This window comes from Bubalus kerabau, chromosome 7 (genome assembly GCF_029407905.1).
Source record: "Bubalus kerabau isolate K-KA32 ecotype Philippines breed swamp buffalo chromosome 7, PCC_UOA_SB_1v2, whole genome shotgun sequence".
NCBI lineage: Eukaryota > Metazoa > Chordata > Mammalia > Artiodactyla > Bovidae > Bubalus > Bubalus kerabau.
In genome coordinates, this window is record NC_073630.1 from 44,122,842 (window position 1) to 44,142,142 (window position 19,301).

The 19,301-nt window shown below is 36.0% G+C and overlaps 1 protein-coding gene across 1 annotated transcript in view; it reads left to right on the forward strand.

Annotated features, from left to right (window-relative positions):
• SLIT2 (slit guidance ligand 2) overlaps positions 1–19,301 on the forward strand; it is a 402,319-nt gene that overhangs the window by 259,053 nt on the left and 123,965 nt on the right. The window contains exons 6-9 of the mRNA XM_055588127.1: positions 4,100–4,171; positions 8,296–8,367; positions 10,936–11,099; positions 13,610–13,748. Coding sequence (XP_055444102.1) covers positions 4,100–4,171; positions 8,296–8,367; positions 10,936–11,099; positions 13,610–13,748 — 447 coding nt within the window. The remainder of the gene's footprint in view (positions 1–4,099; positions 4,172–8,295; positions 8,368–10,935; positions 11,100–13,609; positions 13,749–19,301) is intronic.

Sequence of the window (19,301 nt, forward strand, 5' to 3'; positions counted from 1 at the left end):
CCCTGGCAAAATTGGAACCTAGTCATAACAATTTTGTTGATACTCTGTACAACTCTGCCTGGCTTAGAAATTATTAAAGATTTTTTATGTTCACTGTTGTTTCAGAGGTAAGTATATTTTACGGTGTTCTAATTTTTACAAAAAGAAAATCAATTTGTAATAAGATCTTATTACTTGAACACTGCACTGAAATATGAATTTTCTATGGATAAGGACAAAATCAACTAAAGTTAATGCAGGAAGATGTGTTTTGTATGTGTAATTCAAACAGTATGGTATATAGATTTTTAACAATGAAAACAGGAAATCCTAGGGAAAAAAGCAACAGAATACAGTGTCTCCAGTTATGTTTTAAGATGCCAAGTAAGCAAATGTACAAACTTTTTGTCATTTAATATACCTCTTTGTTAAAATTTATATATAGCAACATTATATATTATTTTTCATACCAAAAATTTCATACCAAAAAATCAAAATCTGAAACTAGGCTAAATTATTTTTAGTCTTAAAGAAAAGCAGATCAGCTTTAGAAATTTTATGTGAGAGAAGCATAGAGTGATCACTGTTGATAAACGTGCACTGCATTGTCGAATTCAGTGCTAGAAAAAATTAAATAAGCAGTCTAGAGTTATTCTAGAGCAATCAGAAGACAAATAGTTACCATTAAAAATAGAATCATAGAGTGTTAATGCTGAGAGAAATCTGAAAACTCCAGGAGATGGTGAGGGACAAGGAAGACTAGCATGCTGCAGTCCACAGGGTTGCGAAGAGTCGGACATGACTTCGTGACTGAAAAACCGTATGTTTTTAACAACATCGTTTTCATGAAATTAAAGATAAAGCCGCTGCTTCAAACCACACACATACAAACTAGGACAGTGATGGATCCAGAGGGAGGGGAGATTTGGGATTTGAACAGAAGCAGAGAGGAGGGTTGGAGGTAGAAAATAAGGAGGAGAAGACTCAGCAGCCTGGATGAGAATATGCAGGTTAGAAGTCTAAAGGAAACCACCAGTGGTCCTATCCATACCATTCTTTCTCCCAGGAAAATGAGAAAAGTGCTAGCTCGCTTTTCCCTGGAAAGTAGGCCATGTTAGAAAAGGACACTCGAGCTGTTAGAGACACCCAGTACTCTTATCATCCATAGATCAACAAAGTTACCTTATGTCTGGATAAATAGCTGTAACATTACTTCTTGGAAAAGTGAAAAAGTTTTCCTCTTATTAATTATTTAATTCCGAACAATTCAATGGCATAGTGTGTAATCACATCTAAATGTGTCACTAAACTCGTGGCTGACCACATCCTTTCCTGTTTATAGAAAGCAGAAATGCCCAGGGTTTAAAAGGTGGTGAAGAAAAGATAAATAAATAAAAGGTGGTGAAGGAAGTGAACAGCGTGAGAGAAACAAGGTGCAGAAAAATAGTACAGAAACTCTGAAATAAATTACACTTTTGTGTAGCTTTGACACTGTTTATCTTGAACCATATGCAGATAAACAGAGGTTTGTGCAGAGATTTTTCTCGTGAGCAATCATGTGAGTACAGTACTTTCCATAAACGTAACTTTGACTATTAAAAAAAATCTATCCGTTGATGAAAAAATTGTCTGCTTTGATTTTCATTATCCTTTCAAATGAGTAACGTTTTCATAAAATACCTTCCTTTCCAGAAGATATTTGACCTGAGACATGACAGCATCCAGGAATCTTTTAGGGAAGAATTTGGTCGTTTGAGAACCGAATATCCGTAAAGTTTTAGTGCCAATAAGGGCTTAGACTTCTGTTAAGAATCAGAAGAAGCGTATAATCATGAGCAATGTTAAAGAGGGATGAAATTAGGAAAGTTTCCCCCAGCGTCTCAACTTCTGGTGGTATATAGAAAGTAATCTGCCTTTCAGTACTTGTAGGACAAGATTTGCTTGAGTGCTTTCTGGCAAGCTAGGGCTTCCCCTTTGTGTATAGTATGCGTGATTTAAAAGAAGCTGTGTCAGCACTGATTTATACATTGACAGCTAAGGATAATAAGGTATGGGCAAACATACAGCTCACCCTTTTACAGATTAACCTGGAGACTGCATTAGGCAAATTTGATAGCATTAAAAGATTTTGCCAATTTGTCTGGAAACAATTTCTCTTTTGTAGTGTGTCAAGGGTAACACTTCATGCCATTGTACTAATTTAAATGGCTTTGATAAATTGTTCAAGAGGTTAGAGAATAGTAGTGTAGATATATATTTAGCACTTTAAAATAAAAAAAAGGCTATTAACTTAATTGTTAAATGAATTTAATCTGTAAAAATCAAAAGTGCTCCAGAATGTAAGTGTTTTCTTGGAAACGCAGCAACCGTATTACATCATGAGTCTTTAAAAGTCTTCTTAGAAAATAAAATTATACGTCTGCATACTTCCTAATAAGCAGAGATGTCTTCGGCTGTTACAGTTGCATGAGTGGTAGCTGTTATTTGGGGAAAGCCTTAGTTTATACAGGCAATAAAATTGTATCTTCTCCAGGGCTCACCTTTTTTATATTGCACGTCTTAGATCACACAATTTGCATGGCATCAAGGTAGCCTCCTGTATGATTATGTCCCCCAGAGACCTTCTTAAAAATGAGATGTATATTTCATGAGACATTCTCTATGTACATAATTTTTAAAGTAGGGAATTTGAAGAGGCCCTCTGAAAGTCACTGAATTAAATCATTGCACCTTTATTCAATTGCCTTGTGAGAAAAACAGCTATTTCAAACAGTTCCCCTAAGAACAAACCTCAAATGTGAATTAGGCCTTTTTGGTGAATCTTACACTTGAAATAATACAAAGATCCTAATCTTTGTATTAGGGTCATAGGCTTACCCTATTTATGTACCTCCCTTCCCAATGCATGCAAGGCTGACAACCCACCTATATCATCAACCATTTGGTTTCTATCTCAAGTGAAACATTAAAATACTTTTTCTTTATAAGAACAATAATATCACTAAAAACATCAGGCTACTAAATTTTAGATAAAAGCTGATTATTTGTTTAAGAAAAAAGAAGGCAGTGGGATTTAATACTTAGTTGTCTGTTTCAACCAAGTAAATTCCTTAGTATGAACAAGGAAATTTTAATTCCCCAAACAATCGGTAGGAGAAAGCAAACTGAAGTTTGAAACAGGCTTTATTTTCAATCTTTAAACATTAATAAGTGAATAATAACTGCTGGAGAAGATTTACTTATTTGAGTTTTGTGTTATTTAGAATGAATTAATACAGCTTTAAATGTTTGACTGCAGATATATGTAGAATTTTAATCTTGCTGCAGTATGTGTTTCTTCGTGTTTGGGGCCGAAATCAGTGTCTTTGAGAAAAGAAATTTTTTTTTTTTTTTAGTTTTCTAAAAAGTTAGTTTCTGGAGAGTGGTATAATTTGAGAAGCTCTTTAACTGAAAAGTCTGTAATATTTACAGTGCTGTGGATTCACCATTAATGATAGTGCAAATTATGGAAACAGTGAAGCTTAATATGAAACAACTGGTCGCTTTGTAAAGTATATGCCTAGTTGGGAATAGCAAGGAGATAGATGGGGTGTCGTTTCTCTTTCTTGATTTGAAGTTCTTGAAGGAAAGCTGCTTTTAAAAGAAGGAAACCTAAAAGTAGTCTTGCTCTTTCTTGCCAAGGATAGTGAAATTAACATGCAGCTGGGCTTCTCTGATAAATGGATTCTGTTAGGTCACTGAGGGGTGCATGTGACATTAAGTGATTTACAGTCCTTTACCTTAATGAAATTGTTTCAGCAAGATGACGCTGAAAGCTCTTAATGGATAGCTTTTCTTGATGTAATGAAATTGCATTCCTATGGCATTTAATATAAGGTGCAGTTATTATTTACTGGCGCTTTCCGAGGGCTGCTATTTGCACAGACAGTTCAGAACAAAAAGAGATTTCAGTGGCGGCACCGAGGCCAGAATGGCTTGTGACATTCTTCTGCAGATGAGTGGATTTGTGAGAGCATTTTGGTTGTTGCGGCTAGGGCTTGAGAGACCCTTCAGGAGACTTCCTTTCACCTAACCCTGCTAGTGTCCAGTCTTTTACATATTCTTCTAATCTGTTTAACAGGCAACTGGATTACAACCAGATCAGCTGTATTGAAGATGGGGCATTCAGGGCTCTCCGGGACCTGGAAGTGCTGTAAGTACCGCTTATTTCTCTTACTCTTTTAACCAGAGCTTTGTGTTTAGGGAGTGCTAATGTGGATGCTTATCTGTTAGCTTGAAATCTTGTGTCAGAATGGTTGCTGAAAGAGAAAGCCCTTAAATAACTCAGAGCAAATGCAGAGAAGAGTGGAAATGTATGGGTGCAAAACCTTGTATATCATATCTGTATGCTTAGGTAGAATTGTCTAATTTTGGAAAGACACTCACATGTTCATACGTATTGTCTTTTAAGTGTTTCTCGTTGTGGTAAAACAGGCTCATATACGGGATTTGTAAGAATTCCCAGAATTGCTATATATATAGATAGCATCAGTTGTACAGGAAAAATAACAAAAAATAAAAAATAAACCTTAAGAGCTGATATGTTGGTATATTTTAGTTGCTGTGCGATGGAAAGACATTTCTCATTTTAAAATATAATTTTAACTAGATAGCTTACCATCTTTGTAAGGTTATTTTAAAATGTACTTTCTAAATTTAATAAGCCGCCTATTAGGTACATTTTAAAGTCTACTGACTTCATAAAGTACCACACACAGATTTGAATTATAATTGGCATTTTCTGTCCTTTCTTGCTAGATAGACATTGCTGAAAAATTGATTAGAGGCAACTGAATAATCTCTACAGATATTTGACATTGTAAAAATAATTTTAATGAGATTGTTAATTATAATGAAAAATAATTTTAACGAAAACTAGTTCCTAAAGCTGCTTAAGCCGCCTATACACTTCTGAAAAATTTCCCCAAAGATTCACCTTTCTAACTTTTTAAGTATACTTACTAATTTCTCCCTCCAATAAAATATAGTTCTAAGATATAATTCTCCCCTGACTCAATTTATTCATCAGTCTGGATCTAAATTAATGTGAAGAGGATTTGAATTTTTAGTTCATGTATTAAAAGTTACCAGAAATTGTGAAATTCTTCCAAAAAAAGATCCCATTGCTTTATAAATTGAGTTTGAAGAACAGAGTGTAATTCTGAATAAAGTTGATTGTTTCAACTAGGATGGCTTATTTTAACAATTTTTCTATATGGTTTTGGTGTTAATTGTCAGTAAATGAAACTAATTCTAGCTGCACCACATACAGTTATTATTTTTAAAAAATTATATAAGAATGAGTTGATTGAAATAAAATGTTCTGAGGATATACACTGTTCTCTAACCACGTGAGAGATGTTGATAAGAATCTACCTTATCCTAAAGGAAAAAGAAATTTAAAGTGCTTATTATACAAACTGTGGTTATAAGTTCACTTTTAAAATTGTGTTCCAGAGCCATTTTTAATATAGGAAGTTCACTAGTGCTATTTCAAAGTCAAAATAACTGCGGTACAACTATGATATCTTGATAGTGCTCTGACATCAGAACTACAGTCAATGTCACTAAACTCATATGTGAAGAGACGACCACATGTACTATTTAGCTGGATAGCGCAGATCAAATCAAAGAATTTGTCACTAATGGTAGCAAACACTTTATGAAAAATTTGCTGAATGTTTTGAATGAATTGAATATCATAAAATATTTCATTATTAAGCAAAAGAACTTAAATATTTATTAGATACAAAATAGCTAATATATATGTAATATATGGAGAATATGTTGAGTGCTCTACATATATTTGAGAGAGAGAGAGGAAGTAGCTGCTATGTGCCAAGTACTGTGGTCAGCACTGGAAACACTTTACCCACAAATACAATAACTCTTCATTTACTTTTTTGGTTCTAAACTAATATCATTGTTTTTGGAAGCAGTAAATTCAAGAAAACACAGTCACCTCATATATTTTGTTGGGTTTACAAAATATCTAAAAGATGACTTTTGTAAGATCCACTTTCATGAAACATACCAAAGAATGATAAATATCTCATGGTTCATGGAGTCAAAATAAAAATTCAAAATATTGGGAACTCTTTTGAGTACTTTAATATGTAGATCTCAAAAAGCTAGCTAATGGTCAGAGTTTGTTTGTTAAAGAAAATAATTAAAATCAGCACGAAACAAGGAAATGTGAATTTTTATCAAAGAATTTTAATGTTTTGTGTTAAAATAGTATAAAGTCAAGCAGACATTCTTTTAACATATATTAATTTTTTAAATGCTTGTGATTGACCCAACCTTTAGAGAAAAAAATTAATGAAGAATTTAAGGCTTACTTGGATAGAGCAGTGGAAAGACTAAATATGTTAAGCCCTAATCTCCTAGTCTCTTGACCAGTAAATCAAAAGTTCACCCATCATAAACAGTTGGTCTGGGGCTTTTAAAATGTAGAGCTACTGTTTTAAATACAGAGGTCAGAAAGTAGGTTACCCATTTTGATTGTTTCTATCATCCATGACTCTTTAAGAGATATCTTTTTATTATGCGGAAATAATGAAAGAGCATTAATTTGCACATCACCTTAAATTTCAGATTTCTAATGTTTTAGATCTTTAAAAATGTTAATTTGTGATTCATTTGTGAATGTATGGATATACTAAGGCCAAACAGGAGAAGATGGGCGTAAACACACTAGGCCACTGATGAAAATTCGTTTCATTAAAATATATATTAAGGGAGAGAGTGAATAAAGTTCAAGAAGGAAAAGCCAAGGTAGATGAAAGCAGGGAGACAGTTTATCACTTGTTTGTTCTTAATGAGCTGACTTTTTATGGAAATTCTCATTGATAGGATTTAGAGTTTATTTTCCTAATAAGATACTGTGTCAAAAGTAACACTGGAAACTAATTGTAGATCAGTATTTTCTTTTCCTTGGACACGAGATTCAGAAATGACATATATCCCTTGACTTGCCAGTTTTATATGGTTTAGAATGGTAAAGAATCCGCCTGCAATTCAGGAGACCTGGGTTAGATCCCTGAGTTTGGAAGTTTCCCTGAAGCAGGGCATGGTAACCCACTCCAGTGTTCTTGGCCTAGAGAATCACCATGGACAGAGGAGCCTGGTGAGCTACAGTCCATAGGGCTGCAAACGGTTGGCTACGACTGAGCAACTATGCACAGCACAGCATGAGAAGCTATAGTTCAAAATTAATGCATATCTGCTGAGTGTGAATTATTTTTTTAAAAAGTTATCCCCAAAGTCACATTATCCAACAGTCACATTAAATCTCTGAAGATTTAAACCATATAAAGTCAGCATAAATTTTGAGGATAGGAAAAGAGGTCATTTAAAGCAAATCCCTTTGAGAAGTGAAACCTTTTATTTCAGACATCGAGATATGTTTTAATGGTGTTTGAGAAAAATCTCATTTCACTTGAGTACCGGGAAATACTAGAAGCTTTTAGATAACGTAAGTCAACCAATTCAGTGCTTTATAGGTCCTTCATTCAGCGGGTTTTTTTTTTTTTTTTTTTTTTCTATGTGACTTGATTCAAATCAGTCAGATTAGTTCTTAGCATCATTCAATACATTCCAAAACTGGATAGTAAAAAGAGTCCATGCATGTTCTAGATCTGTAGCTATCGCATCCTGCTTTACAGAGAAATTTAAGTTAATTCCTTGACTCCTGAATACCCTGTATCCCACCATTGATAACCATAGCCACCAGCTAGTCTAAAGTGACCTCAGTGTATCTTGCTTAGCCCAAGCAAAACTGGCCCCATAGCCCATGGAGTCTCTGAAACATTTGAGTTGCCAGTATTTAAAAATTAGGAACCTTGGTCTAAGAGCTTTCTTCCATTTCAGCTGGAGATTTCAAATGGGTTTGTTTACTCGTGGACGCTAATAATACATAATACCCTTCAAGGAACTGTAACTCTTCAATTTTTTTTATTGTCTGATGTTCTAATGGCTCATGTTCATTCCTTAACCAATATCAGAAGTAGACATGTAGGCACAAAGTGCATAAAGCTACATGGTCAAAGATACTGTGGCTAAAGTCGTAGGTTTGTAATAAGTATTTGATGAATGTGAAGCAGTATGTTAAAGTACAAAATTTATTTGTCATCTTGTGTATAACATAGTGCCTTCTTGATGCCATCTTTACCAGATACTTGTTCTGCATAATCACAAGAAGTTTTTTCTGTGTTAACATATGGAATGATCAGTAAATTTTCATATCTAAAATTTCTGACTTTTTTTATTCTACAGCACTCTCAACAATAACAACATTACTAGACTTTCTGTGGCAAGTTTCAACCATATGCCTAAACTTAGGACTTTGTAAGTAGCTTCAATATATATAAAATCAATTTAATCAATTGATTCTCCTTAAGTACTGTTTTTAGCAAGTAAAGAAGATGACCACTAGTTCATCATGGGCTAGACAAGGGAAACACCACTTTTTAAAAAGTTCTCGATATAATATTGAAATAAATGAACTATTATTCTGAAAACTTGAAAGCTTCCTTTTAAATAATATGTGTTATGTGAAGTTTGGGAGGGGAGAAAAACATTTACTTTGAGCTATTGTGGAGGTCACATTTCATTAAGAAATGGAAGACTCCTTGATTGGCTGTCATAAATGATAAATGGTAAATCTTTATGATTTTATTACTATACAGCAAGCAATCCTAATAAAGCTAAACTGGCTCTCCAACAGTCTTTGTAATGTAAAATTACAGCATCACCCTTTAGTGCTTCTATAATTAAGGTTGTGTCAGCATTTATATTTTAAAATATCTTTTCAGGGGTTACAGATGGACATTAAAATATTTTAGATGGATAAAAATTATTCTCTAATAAAAATGTTTGCTATAGCTATTTTTTTTCAAGAGCAGAATTAATCCTCAAAACCCAGGGTGGGGTATTTAGTTAAAGCATTTTCAGAGATAAATCTCATTTGAATTGGGTTTCACAATCACGAATCACCTTGACATAAAAAGTATATCATATACAATATGTGAGAAATTGTGGGAAACATAACCAAAGCATTGGACTTCTTTAAAAAAAAAATGTGTGTTTAAGTAGGGTAAATATATTTTGATAGTGTTTTGAAAATATCTTTCATTTTTACAATGGCTTATAACTCAAAGCGTTACATTTATTTTCTCTCTTTAATCAAAAATTAGTTTAATTGCCACTTTTTAATGAATTAGATGTCAGTACTAATTCATGTTTTCTCATTAAAATCGAGTCTTCATGGGATGGCATTATAATTTCCTTGGAAAAATATTCAGGAAAATAAAATCATTCCAAAAGTAAGCAAATATAACTAAATTTTGTTTTCTTGGGGCTATCAGATTGAGACTAATCTGGCCCAGTAGGTCCAGTTCACTCAAATTCTATTTGATGAAATTGGTTTCTCATTAACTTTAGCTGATTTTTAAGAAACAAATTGATCAAGCTTTCAATCTGTGAAAAACTAAAGCCATTAAGACTGCAGAAACTCTGTCATCTGCATTTTTGATAGTGAGTCTTATTTTCATGTAAAAAAATCCACTACAGTTTGTCATACTATTCAGGTTTTTAAAATTTTATATTGTTTTCTCATTTCAAATATATGCATCTAATCGCATCACTATAATGTGCTTGGTTTACATGGAAACATTTACAGAGCAAAGGTGTGGAATGTGCTTTGTAGCTTCCAAAAGATGCCACTGACCTCCTAGCAAGCTTCACCAGAGGTCACCCAGCCTTCCCCAAATGTACCTTTCTGTCCTGTGGCATGCCATCTAGTTTCGATGGAAGACAGTCTGTTCTGTATCTTCAGGCTCAAGGAGAATGTAAAATAGTCATCTAATTTTAAATTCCCTTGCTTTGGTTGTTTCATTATTCTATATTATCATTGCTACTTAAAAATTCCATTTTTATGGTCCAATTATCTTTCTGGACTGAGTTCCATGTTTTAATATCCATTACTGTTATTGGGTTAGAATCGAGCACATCAGCTAAAAAGGGCTAAAATGGTATTACTATGTCATAGATGATTCTGGGAATGATGCTTTGATTTATAGTTTTGGGTGTCCTTTTCTTTAGTTTGAGAAAACATAAAAGCCAGTTTGAAGTCATTTACCTAATTTAGTGGATATATTTGTCTGATATTTTATAAATGGAGAAGTGCTATTTGCCACTTGAAAGGGATCCATGATCTGGTATGGATCTGTGCCAGCGTAGAGGGGACTGGCTTAATTCCTTCACTACCAGCCATCTTTGTCTTTTAATTTCAATTCCTGCTCTTTGAGGCTATGTCCCCAAGAGCCAAAAGCAGCTAATCCCTTTTACTGCGATTAAACAAAAAGAAGGAAATCAGAATCAGGATGTGAAAAGAAGCAGTTTATATTGAATTATTTTTCTGTCTGGTTCAGCAAAAAATGAAAGTGACCTGCTAAAAAGGTTTTGCCAGCAGTTTCTACAGAGACTAATAATGACAAGACTAACTGGGAACCAGATTGGGAACCACAATTTTTATTAACATGCCTCCTACCCCTACCTGGCCTCTGATCTTCCCATTTCTCTGCCCACCCCCTTTGATTGCCAGTATGTTGGGACTGCAGAGCAATTTGCCTCGGACTTCTGTGTGTCTCTTTGTCTCTTTGAATAGACAGCGGCAAAAGATTTTCATGGTCATGTTCAAGCTCTCTGTGTATTTGCTTAGCTCAGTAGATGAAGAGGGACTTGAGTTTGTGGTTATCAGTTTAATTTTTAGGAAAATAATTAAGTTGGCACGTATTAAGCTTTAACCTATTTTATGTTGAGATATAAACTTATATATTATTATGAATGAACTTTGCAAATTTTGAAATAACTCCATTCTGTTTTCTTGCTTTAAACTGCTTGGCTCTCATTCAGTCGACTCCATTCGAACAACCTATATTGTGACTGCCACCTGGCCTGGCTTTCGGACTGGCTGCGCCAAAGGCCTCGGGTGGGCCTCTACACTCAGTGTATGGGGCCATCTCACCTGAGGGGCCACAATGTAGCTGAGGTTCAAAAACGAGAATTTGTCTGCAGTGGTAAGGGAGAAAGAACCTTTCTGTTTTTATATTCCCGTATGCTATGATGTAAGGAAATGTGCAGGGTGCATGCTTGAAAGGTTTTACTGTTTCTCACTAACCTTTGCAGTTGTACACTAATCACTCCATGGAATTCCTCTGTGTTTGTGATGATGGTCATAGGCTGTAAGACAATCCTGCATGGTTGGCAGTTACTGATGACTTGTACCTAAGTTGTGATGAAGGATTTTTAAGTTTTCACTCCAAAAGAAATGTAAGAACTTTTGAGATTATAGTTCTGTTTGCTACTCATGATTTTCCCTTTAAGTAAGATCATTCTTACTTTGATCTTAACAATTGGAAAAATGATGAACAAGAATTGGATCCTGATTAGGAAACTGAAAAAGTAATAGAACTGTAGTTGAAAAGTGATAAAATACTTTTCGTGTATATGTATGTACTAGTCATTCAGTTCTACCTAAAAGAGATCAATGACTGGCTTCAGTAACAAAAATATAAAAACAAAAATAAGACTTAGGTTATGTAAAGTATGAATAGGTGACTTTCAGTTCTTTCTATGTGTTTAAGTACTTCACGTATATTTACGTCCCTCATAACATCTGTAGAGAAATGTAATATTATCTTTATATTAGAGATTTAAATGCTAAGAAAAAGAGATGGTAAGTAACCTTGTGCAAGGTTATAGAGTTGAGCTCAAGGACCTCAACCTGCACAGTCTGATTCCCAGTTCATATAATTATATGTTAATATGTTGCATAAGGGCCTTCCCAGGTGGCACTAGTGGTAAAGAACCTGCCTGCCAATGCAAGAGATGTAAGAAATGAGGGTTCAGTTCCTGGGTCGAGAAGATTCCCTGGAGGAGGGCATGACAACCCTCTCCAGTATTCTTGCCTGCAGAATCCCATGGACAGAGGAGCCTGACAGGCTACTGTCCATAGGGTCACAAAGAGTCAGACACAACTGAAGTGACTTATCACACATGCATACACATGTTGCATAAATATTAACATATAATTCATAAATATAAGACTGTTTCTGCTTTAGAAGTGTTTGTTCAAAATAACAATAAAGCAAAATTTTAAAATATTTATGTTTATAATGCATCATAAGAGGCTTCACTCGTGGTTAAGATGGTAAAGAATCTACCTATAATACAGAAGGCCTGGGCTGGATCCCTGGGTCGGGATGATCCCCTGGAGAAAGGCATGACAACCCACTCTAGTGTTCTTGCCTGGAGAATTCCATGGACAGAGGAGCCTGGTGGGCTACAGTCCAGGGGATCGCAAAGAGTGGGACACGACTGAGCAATTTTCTGTTTCACTTTCAATGCATCATAAATAGCAGTTTCCTAAAGGCAGAATGAGAAGACATGCTAGTTCAGGATTATTTTATTGCTCTCTTTTCAGCCTTTTTATGTGTTTTCTCATATTTGTAACTCAAACAAATTTTCATGTAATGTTATGGAACATTGTCAATAGGTCTGATTGCTTTATAAAAAATTAAATAAGGAAATGACTAACAGTTCGTTACTAACCACTTTTTTCTCTCTTCACTTTTTCCTTCCTGTTTTCTAGATGAGGAAGAAGGCAAGTTGACGTTTCTTATTTAGACTGAGGCTATTTTTGTAAAGTATGAGAACTTGTTGAGAGGGATCGGGTTAGTAATTAGCCAGCAGCCTCTTCCCCGTGAATCCCACCGGTAGGACCCTTTCTCTGCAGAGCAGAGAGGGCTGGCCCTGCTGCAGGGACAAACCCAGCGTGTATAGACGCCCATTTGGTACAACATGCCTGATGGTCTGTTGTTTACCGTTTGAACAGAAAATTTCGGTATTGAATAGTAAAAACATATACCTGTGTGTAACTACACTTAGGCTAACATTTTAGGCTATACAAAGTCAAAAAAATCATCCAGATTACAACTAACAGAATGACATGATACAACGATCACGACTTCAAAAAAAGCAGTAATTTTGAACCTACCTAGAACTCAAACTTAGCATCATTTATTTTCCTCATGCTTATCTGCACAGGATTACTTATTTAGAATCAACAGTTAGGTCCACCAAGAGAGAAGTTTTGCTATTTTCCTTTCCTTCTTTAAGTTAAAGTAAGTTAAGCTACTTAAATTCAGTCAAGACCAGGCTCTGTCTAAGCTTATTAGAAATGAAATACAGATATTAATCTGAAATTGCTGCTTTTTTGAAATTCATAATAGTTTTGTATAGAATTCTAGTTTCAAATCAGAATTTAACCTTTCTCTTAAATCTTTTGAATTTTAAAAATTACCATTTTTGTAGTTTTAAAGATCTCATTTGTTTTACCTGTGTTGATCCCAAGACATAAATGCATGCTTCCTAAAATATATTTTAGAAACATAGTGTGGTCATATGACCAGGTATTTAAATACATGCATTTCTGTTCAGTAACATGCTTGTGATTTGAACCAAGTGTACCTGCTGCACACTTAAGAAATTCAGGAAAAAATACAACTTCTATTTGTTTCTTTTTCAGGTCACCAGTCATTTATGGCTCCTTCTTGCAGTGTTTTGCACTGCCCAGCTGCTTGTACCTGTAGCAACAACATCGTAGACTGCCGTGGGAAAGGTCTCACTGAGATCCCCACGAATCTGCCAGAGACCATCACAGAAATGTATGTGCCCCGAATTCCCTCTTATTCCCTTCTCCCCAGTGACCCAAGCCATGATTTTCTTTAGGAGAATCTGAGTATTTCGAAGACCAATCTGATCGATCAGCTTAGACAAATGTTCCTTTCAAAATTGTGTTGACCCTTACTCTGTTTAATTAAATATCTTGTTGAAGTGGCTAGGATTTTTTTGTTGTTGTCGTTTGTTTTTTTAGCTCAGGTATAATTAAAAAGAATGAATTTTAAGGAAAAATAGTACTTGCCCTTTTCTTCAGAAAGTGTTATTAGGTTCTTTAGGAAAAATAAGAATGTGAGTACCTTTTCTCTCCAGGTGGATCTGGAGATCTGCCCTTGTCCATTTCTACTTGGAGTGGGCATGGTGGGGCGACAGTAAAAGAAAAAGTGGGGTACTAGATCATAGAAACAAAATAACTAGACGGTGTCTCCCTCCTCATGACATCACATTTTAAAATGCTGTTTTACTGTTTTACTTGAATTATTGTATGAATCTACTACATAGTATAAAAAAGATCAAATCAAAATATATAAGATTTTTAAATTAGTGAGCATTTTAGCTTATTTGACCCAATGGCTGCCTCCATTAAAAGTTAAATTCTTTTGACAAAATATTTCATACCTATTTTGTATGCATCTGCTGGGTTCATTTCTGTGTCCTTGCCAAATATAAGTCATGTGGGATAAAAACAAGGTCACAGAAGATATAAAGTGGGCTGCTTTTATCATCTTGGGAGGTGAGCATTAGGAAAAATCTTTACCTTAATATCTACTAAATAAGAAATCACTTCTTAACCACCTAGTCTATGATATGTGTGTGTGTGTGTGTGTGTATTTAGTTAACTCTAAATTTGAATTTAATATTTTTGATGTGTTTGGTTGAAATAATAAAATAGAAACAACTTCTTGTGATAGGCCTACATGCTGCTGCTGCTGCTTAGTAACTCAGTCGTATCCGACTCTCTGTGACCCCATGGACTGTAGCCCACCAGGCTTCTCTGTCCATGGGATTTTCCAGGCAAGAAGACTGGAGTGGGTTGCCATGCCCTCCTCGATTTATACTGCATGCATGCTAAGTTGCTTCAGTTAAGCCTGACTCTGTATATCCCTATGGACTGTAGCCTGCCAGGCTCCTCTGTCCATTGGATTCTCTAGCAAAAGTACTAGGCTGGGTTGCCATACACTCCTCCAGGGATTCTTCCCGACCCAGGGATCAAGCCAGGGCTCCTGCGTTGCAGGCAGATTCTTTACCACTGAGCCACTAGGGAAGCTGATAGGCCTCCAGAGCAAGCACCAAAAAAATCAAGTCATCTTCAAGAACTATTCATTATTTTTTCACCTATTAACTGCCTTATTTTATAAGAGAATAATCTTAATTCAGAAAACCCACTAATATTATTTTAAAGTATTTAAATGTGCTTAAAAGTGTACTTACAGCTTTGCAGTGCTTGACACAGAAATAGAATAAACATTTGCACATGATAATATTATTCTCATCAAATTTTTAATTGACAAAACACTACCTTGGCCATAAAGAACATTTTTATATTTTCAGTTCAGTTCAGTTCAGTTGCTCAGTCATGTCCGACTCTTTGCGACCCCATGAATCGCAGCACGCCAGGCCTCCCTGTCCATCACCAACTCCCAGAGTTCACCCAGATTCACGTCCATCGAGTCAGTGATGCTATCCAGCCATCTCATCCTCTGTTGTCCCCTTCTCCTCCTGCCCCCAGTCCCTCCCAGCATCAGAGTGTTTTCCAATGAGTCAACTCTTCACATGAGGTAGCCAAAGTACTGGAGTTTCAGCTTTAGCATCTTTCCTTCCAAAGAAATCCCAGGGCTGATCTTCAGAATGGACTGGTTGGATCTCCTTGCAGTCCAGGGGACTCTCAAGAGTCTTCTCCAACACCACAGTTCAAAAGCATCAATTCTTCAGCTCTCAGCCTTCTTCACAGTCCAACTCTCACATCCACACATGACCACAGGGAAAACCATAGCCTTGACTAGATGGACCTTTGTTGGCAAAGTACTGTCTCTGCTTTTGAATATGCTATCTAGGTTGGTCATAACTTTCCTTCCAAGGAGTAAGCGTCTTTTAATTTCAGGGCTGCAGTCACCATCTGCAGTGATTTTGGAGCCCAGAAAAATAAAGTCTGACACTGTTTCCACTGTTCCCCCATCTATTTCCCATGAAGTGATGGGACTGGATGCCATGATCTTCGTTTTCTGAATGTTGAGCTTTAAGCCAACTTTTTCAGTCTCCACTTTCACTTTCATCAAGAGGCTTTTTAGCTAACCTTAAAAGAAGAACACTATGTGCCTTGGAAAGAGCAAGTGACATTCTGCAAAGGAGAAACACTGGGGACAAAGGGCAGAGGTGGCGGTGAGCATTTCACTTTAGGAATTGCACAGTTGAGCTTAATTAGAGTAAGAAGTACATGTTGAGGCATCATGGAAAATGATGCCTCAAAAAGACATCTCCATTGAATTTCACAGCCATAGATTACCAAAGGCCTCTCATCTTAGACGATATAATATATGATAGAGTAAATAGTAGAAAGACATAGTAAGTGTTCACATAACGAATTATGTGTCCATCTATTCAGGCCAAACATTAAGTAAGTAAGCACTTACTATAGAAAGGCAACATGCATTCTCCAGAGATCTCTATTAAGTGGCATGCAAATTAAAAGCTGTGAAATGAGGCACAAAGTAACAAACATTATAAAAGAGGAAAAATTATAAAGTTCATGGTATTTATTACAGAGGGCCTAAAGTGGAAACCAGGTTATGGTAGTTAACTAGAGTCTGAAAGCTTTAGTTGGAACCCGAAGTCTGCCTGTCCTTTACTAACTATCAAGCTATAGGCAAGCTACTTATCCTTTATAGGATTGTCTCTACCTCTGAACTAACTGTTGTTGTTAGTTTGTAATGAAAGAATTAACATATGCAGGGCTTCATGTGCTTGTGTGTGCGTGCTAGAGCTGTGTCTGACTCTGTGACACTATGGACAGGCTCTGTCCATGGGATTCTCCAGGCAAGAATACTGGAGTGGATTGCCAGGCAGTCCTCCAGGGGATCTTCCCGACCCAGGAATCAAACCCATGTCCCTTAGGTCTATTGCCTTGTCAGGTGGTTCTCTACCTCTAGCGCCACCTGGGAAGCCCCCTCATGTGCAATCATTCAATGAATGATACCTCGATTGTTGAAGCCTTCATATAGGAGATAATGTATGAGATAGGCCTTGAAGGATAAGTAATGAGTGTAATTGCAAAGATGAGAAAGAGTTTGCAGAAGTAATTAACATTATGAACACAGACAATAAGAACGGAAGTCTAAAATACTGCCAAACAGGAACTCAGTTTGATGGGTTTTTGGTATCTGGGAGTTCAGGAAAGAGATAAAATTGAAAAGGTAGGTTGAAACTAATTCATGGAGGCGCTTGATAGTATGAGGATCTAAATCTTTCTTTGGAATGTGTTCGAACACAGGAGTTTGAACCTCCAAGGTGATTAATCTGATGTCTATGTACCAGCAGTTTGGCAAAAGAAGAGAAAACCAGGCTTGAGGCTTCTATTGTGTTGGTCAAGGGGAGAGGTCATGAGAGCAGGAGCTAGGAAGTAATAGTTGGAATGATGATTTGGAAGCACATGTGATGGCCAGTACAGAAGCAGAATTAATAGGATTTGGCATTTGATGAGATGAGAGAGTAATGGAGAAAAATGAACCAGAGATGATGCCAAAATTTGAAGTATGAAGGATATGGATATGGTGGTTATAACATTGTATGTAAAAAAACGGAGGGGTAGTACCAAAACTTGGAGGGAAGATGACAGTGAGCAAAATCTGTGAAATACTGAATTTCCAGTTAGGTGTTTAGAGATACTATAATAATAAAGACTGTCATAATTTGGAGCAGGACATGACTTCAGACAAAGACTTTGGAGTAACTGATATTACAAAAAACAAAGTAGATAGTTGAAGGCATCAAATGGCCAATGGAAAGGAGAAAAAGAGAAGAGAAACCCGAGAGAACTAAATTAAAAGAGCAGATGGCCACAGTAGATAAAGGAGGAAGGGGCTTCTAGGAAAAATGATCTGCCAAGTCAGATACTCCAGCTGAAGAACCAAGAAGAGATCTGAGAATAAGTCTCAGAACTTGACCATATTACTCTTGAAGGGTTCAATATAGAATGATAGCTGAATGAGTCGCTTTTCAGAGTGTTAAGAAAGATTAGAGGTGATGAATATTGAAGAGAACAGATATGAAGTAGTTTGAAGAGTTCGGCTGAGAAGGGATTTTTTAAGAAGACAATTGCCACTGCAAAGGGCAGATTTGAATTTATTTTGAGATACAGAAATCTGCAGTCCTTAGAAAATCAGAGAGTAAGAATGGATTCAGAGAGTCATGAGGGGCTTCCCTGGTGGCTCAAATGGTAAAAAAAAAAATCTGCCTGCAATGCAGTAGACCCAGGTTCGATCCCTGTGGTTGGGAAGATCCCCTGGACAAGAGAATAGCTACTCATTCCAGTATTCTTTCCTGGAGAATTCCATGGACAGAGCCTGGTGGCCTACAGTCCATGGGGCCACAAAGAGTCAGACAATACTGAGTGACTAACACACAGAGTAATGAGAGTGTGAGAGTTAAGATGTATGTGGGAGCAAGACTGTTCGGGACCTAGAAGGAAACTGCTCAAATCCTGATCATAGGAAAGGAGATGAAAACACTATTGCTGACTGAGAAAAGAGGGTGAGTTGTGACATAACAGACTGAAATGAACAGGAAACATTTCAAATAGTTTATCTCATGTAGTCTGCTTTTCTTACAGTTGCATGCTCTATAGATTTTTGTATGATGATAGAAATTAGTAGCTGGAAATTACACTAAATATATGTCCCATTGAGTTTGTTTGTGTTGAGGAGATGGTGTATCAGGTAAAGCTATAATAAAGGAGAGATGGAAACATGCAAAGCTCTAGGTGAATTTTACTTCTCTGATTATTACATTATCAGCTCTATCAGTAGAGCATCTGGTAATAAATCCTATTGATCTTCAACTCCAACAAAATACCCCATTACTGTTCTTTATAGTAGCACAAATTACTAGCTCAGTGACTCATATATTTTATTACTCTTTTATTTTTTATTAAAGAATCAGTAAGATTCATAAATGTAGAAATAAAGCTGGGCAACATCTTCTTTAAAATTTGTTATGGGTTCCATATTTTTAATACATAATGAACTGAACATTATAAATTCCTTTCATAGTTTTCATATAATGTTTTCAATCTGGATTTTTACCATAAATTAGCAGTAGAATGTCTTTTTTTTTTTTTTTTGCAAGTTATCAGACATTTCTAATCCCTTGAAAGCTGACAACTTCATCTTGCTATTTTAAAAAGACCGGGCTCTGGACTTCCCTAGTGGTCCAGTGGTTGAGAATCTGTGCTTCCACTGCAGGGATTTGTGAGTAAGATCCTGCATGCTGTGTGGGGAGACCAAACCAAAAGGAAAGAAAACAGAACAGGCTCAAAACAATTAAGA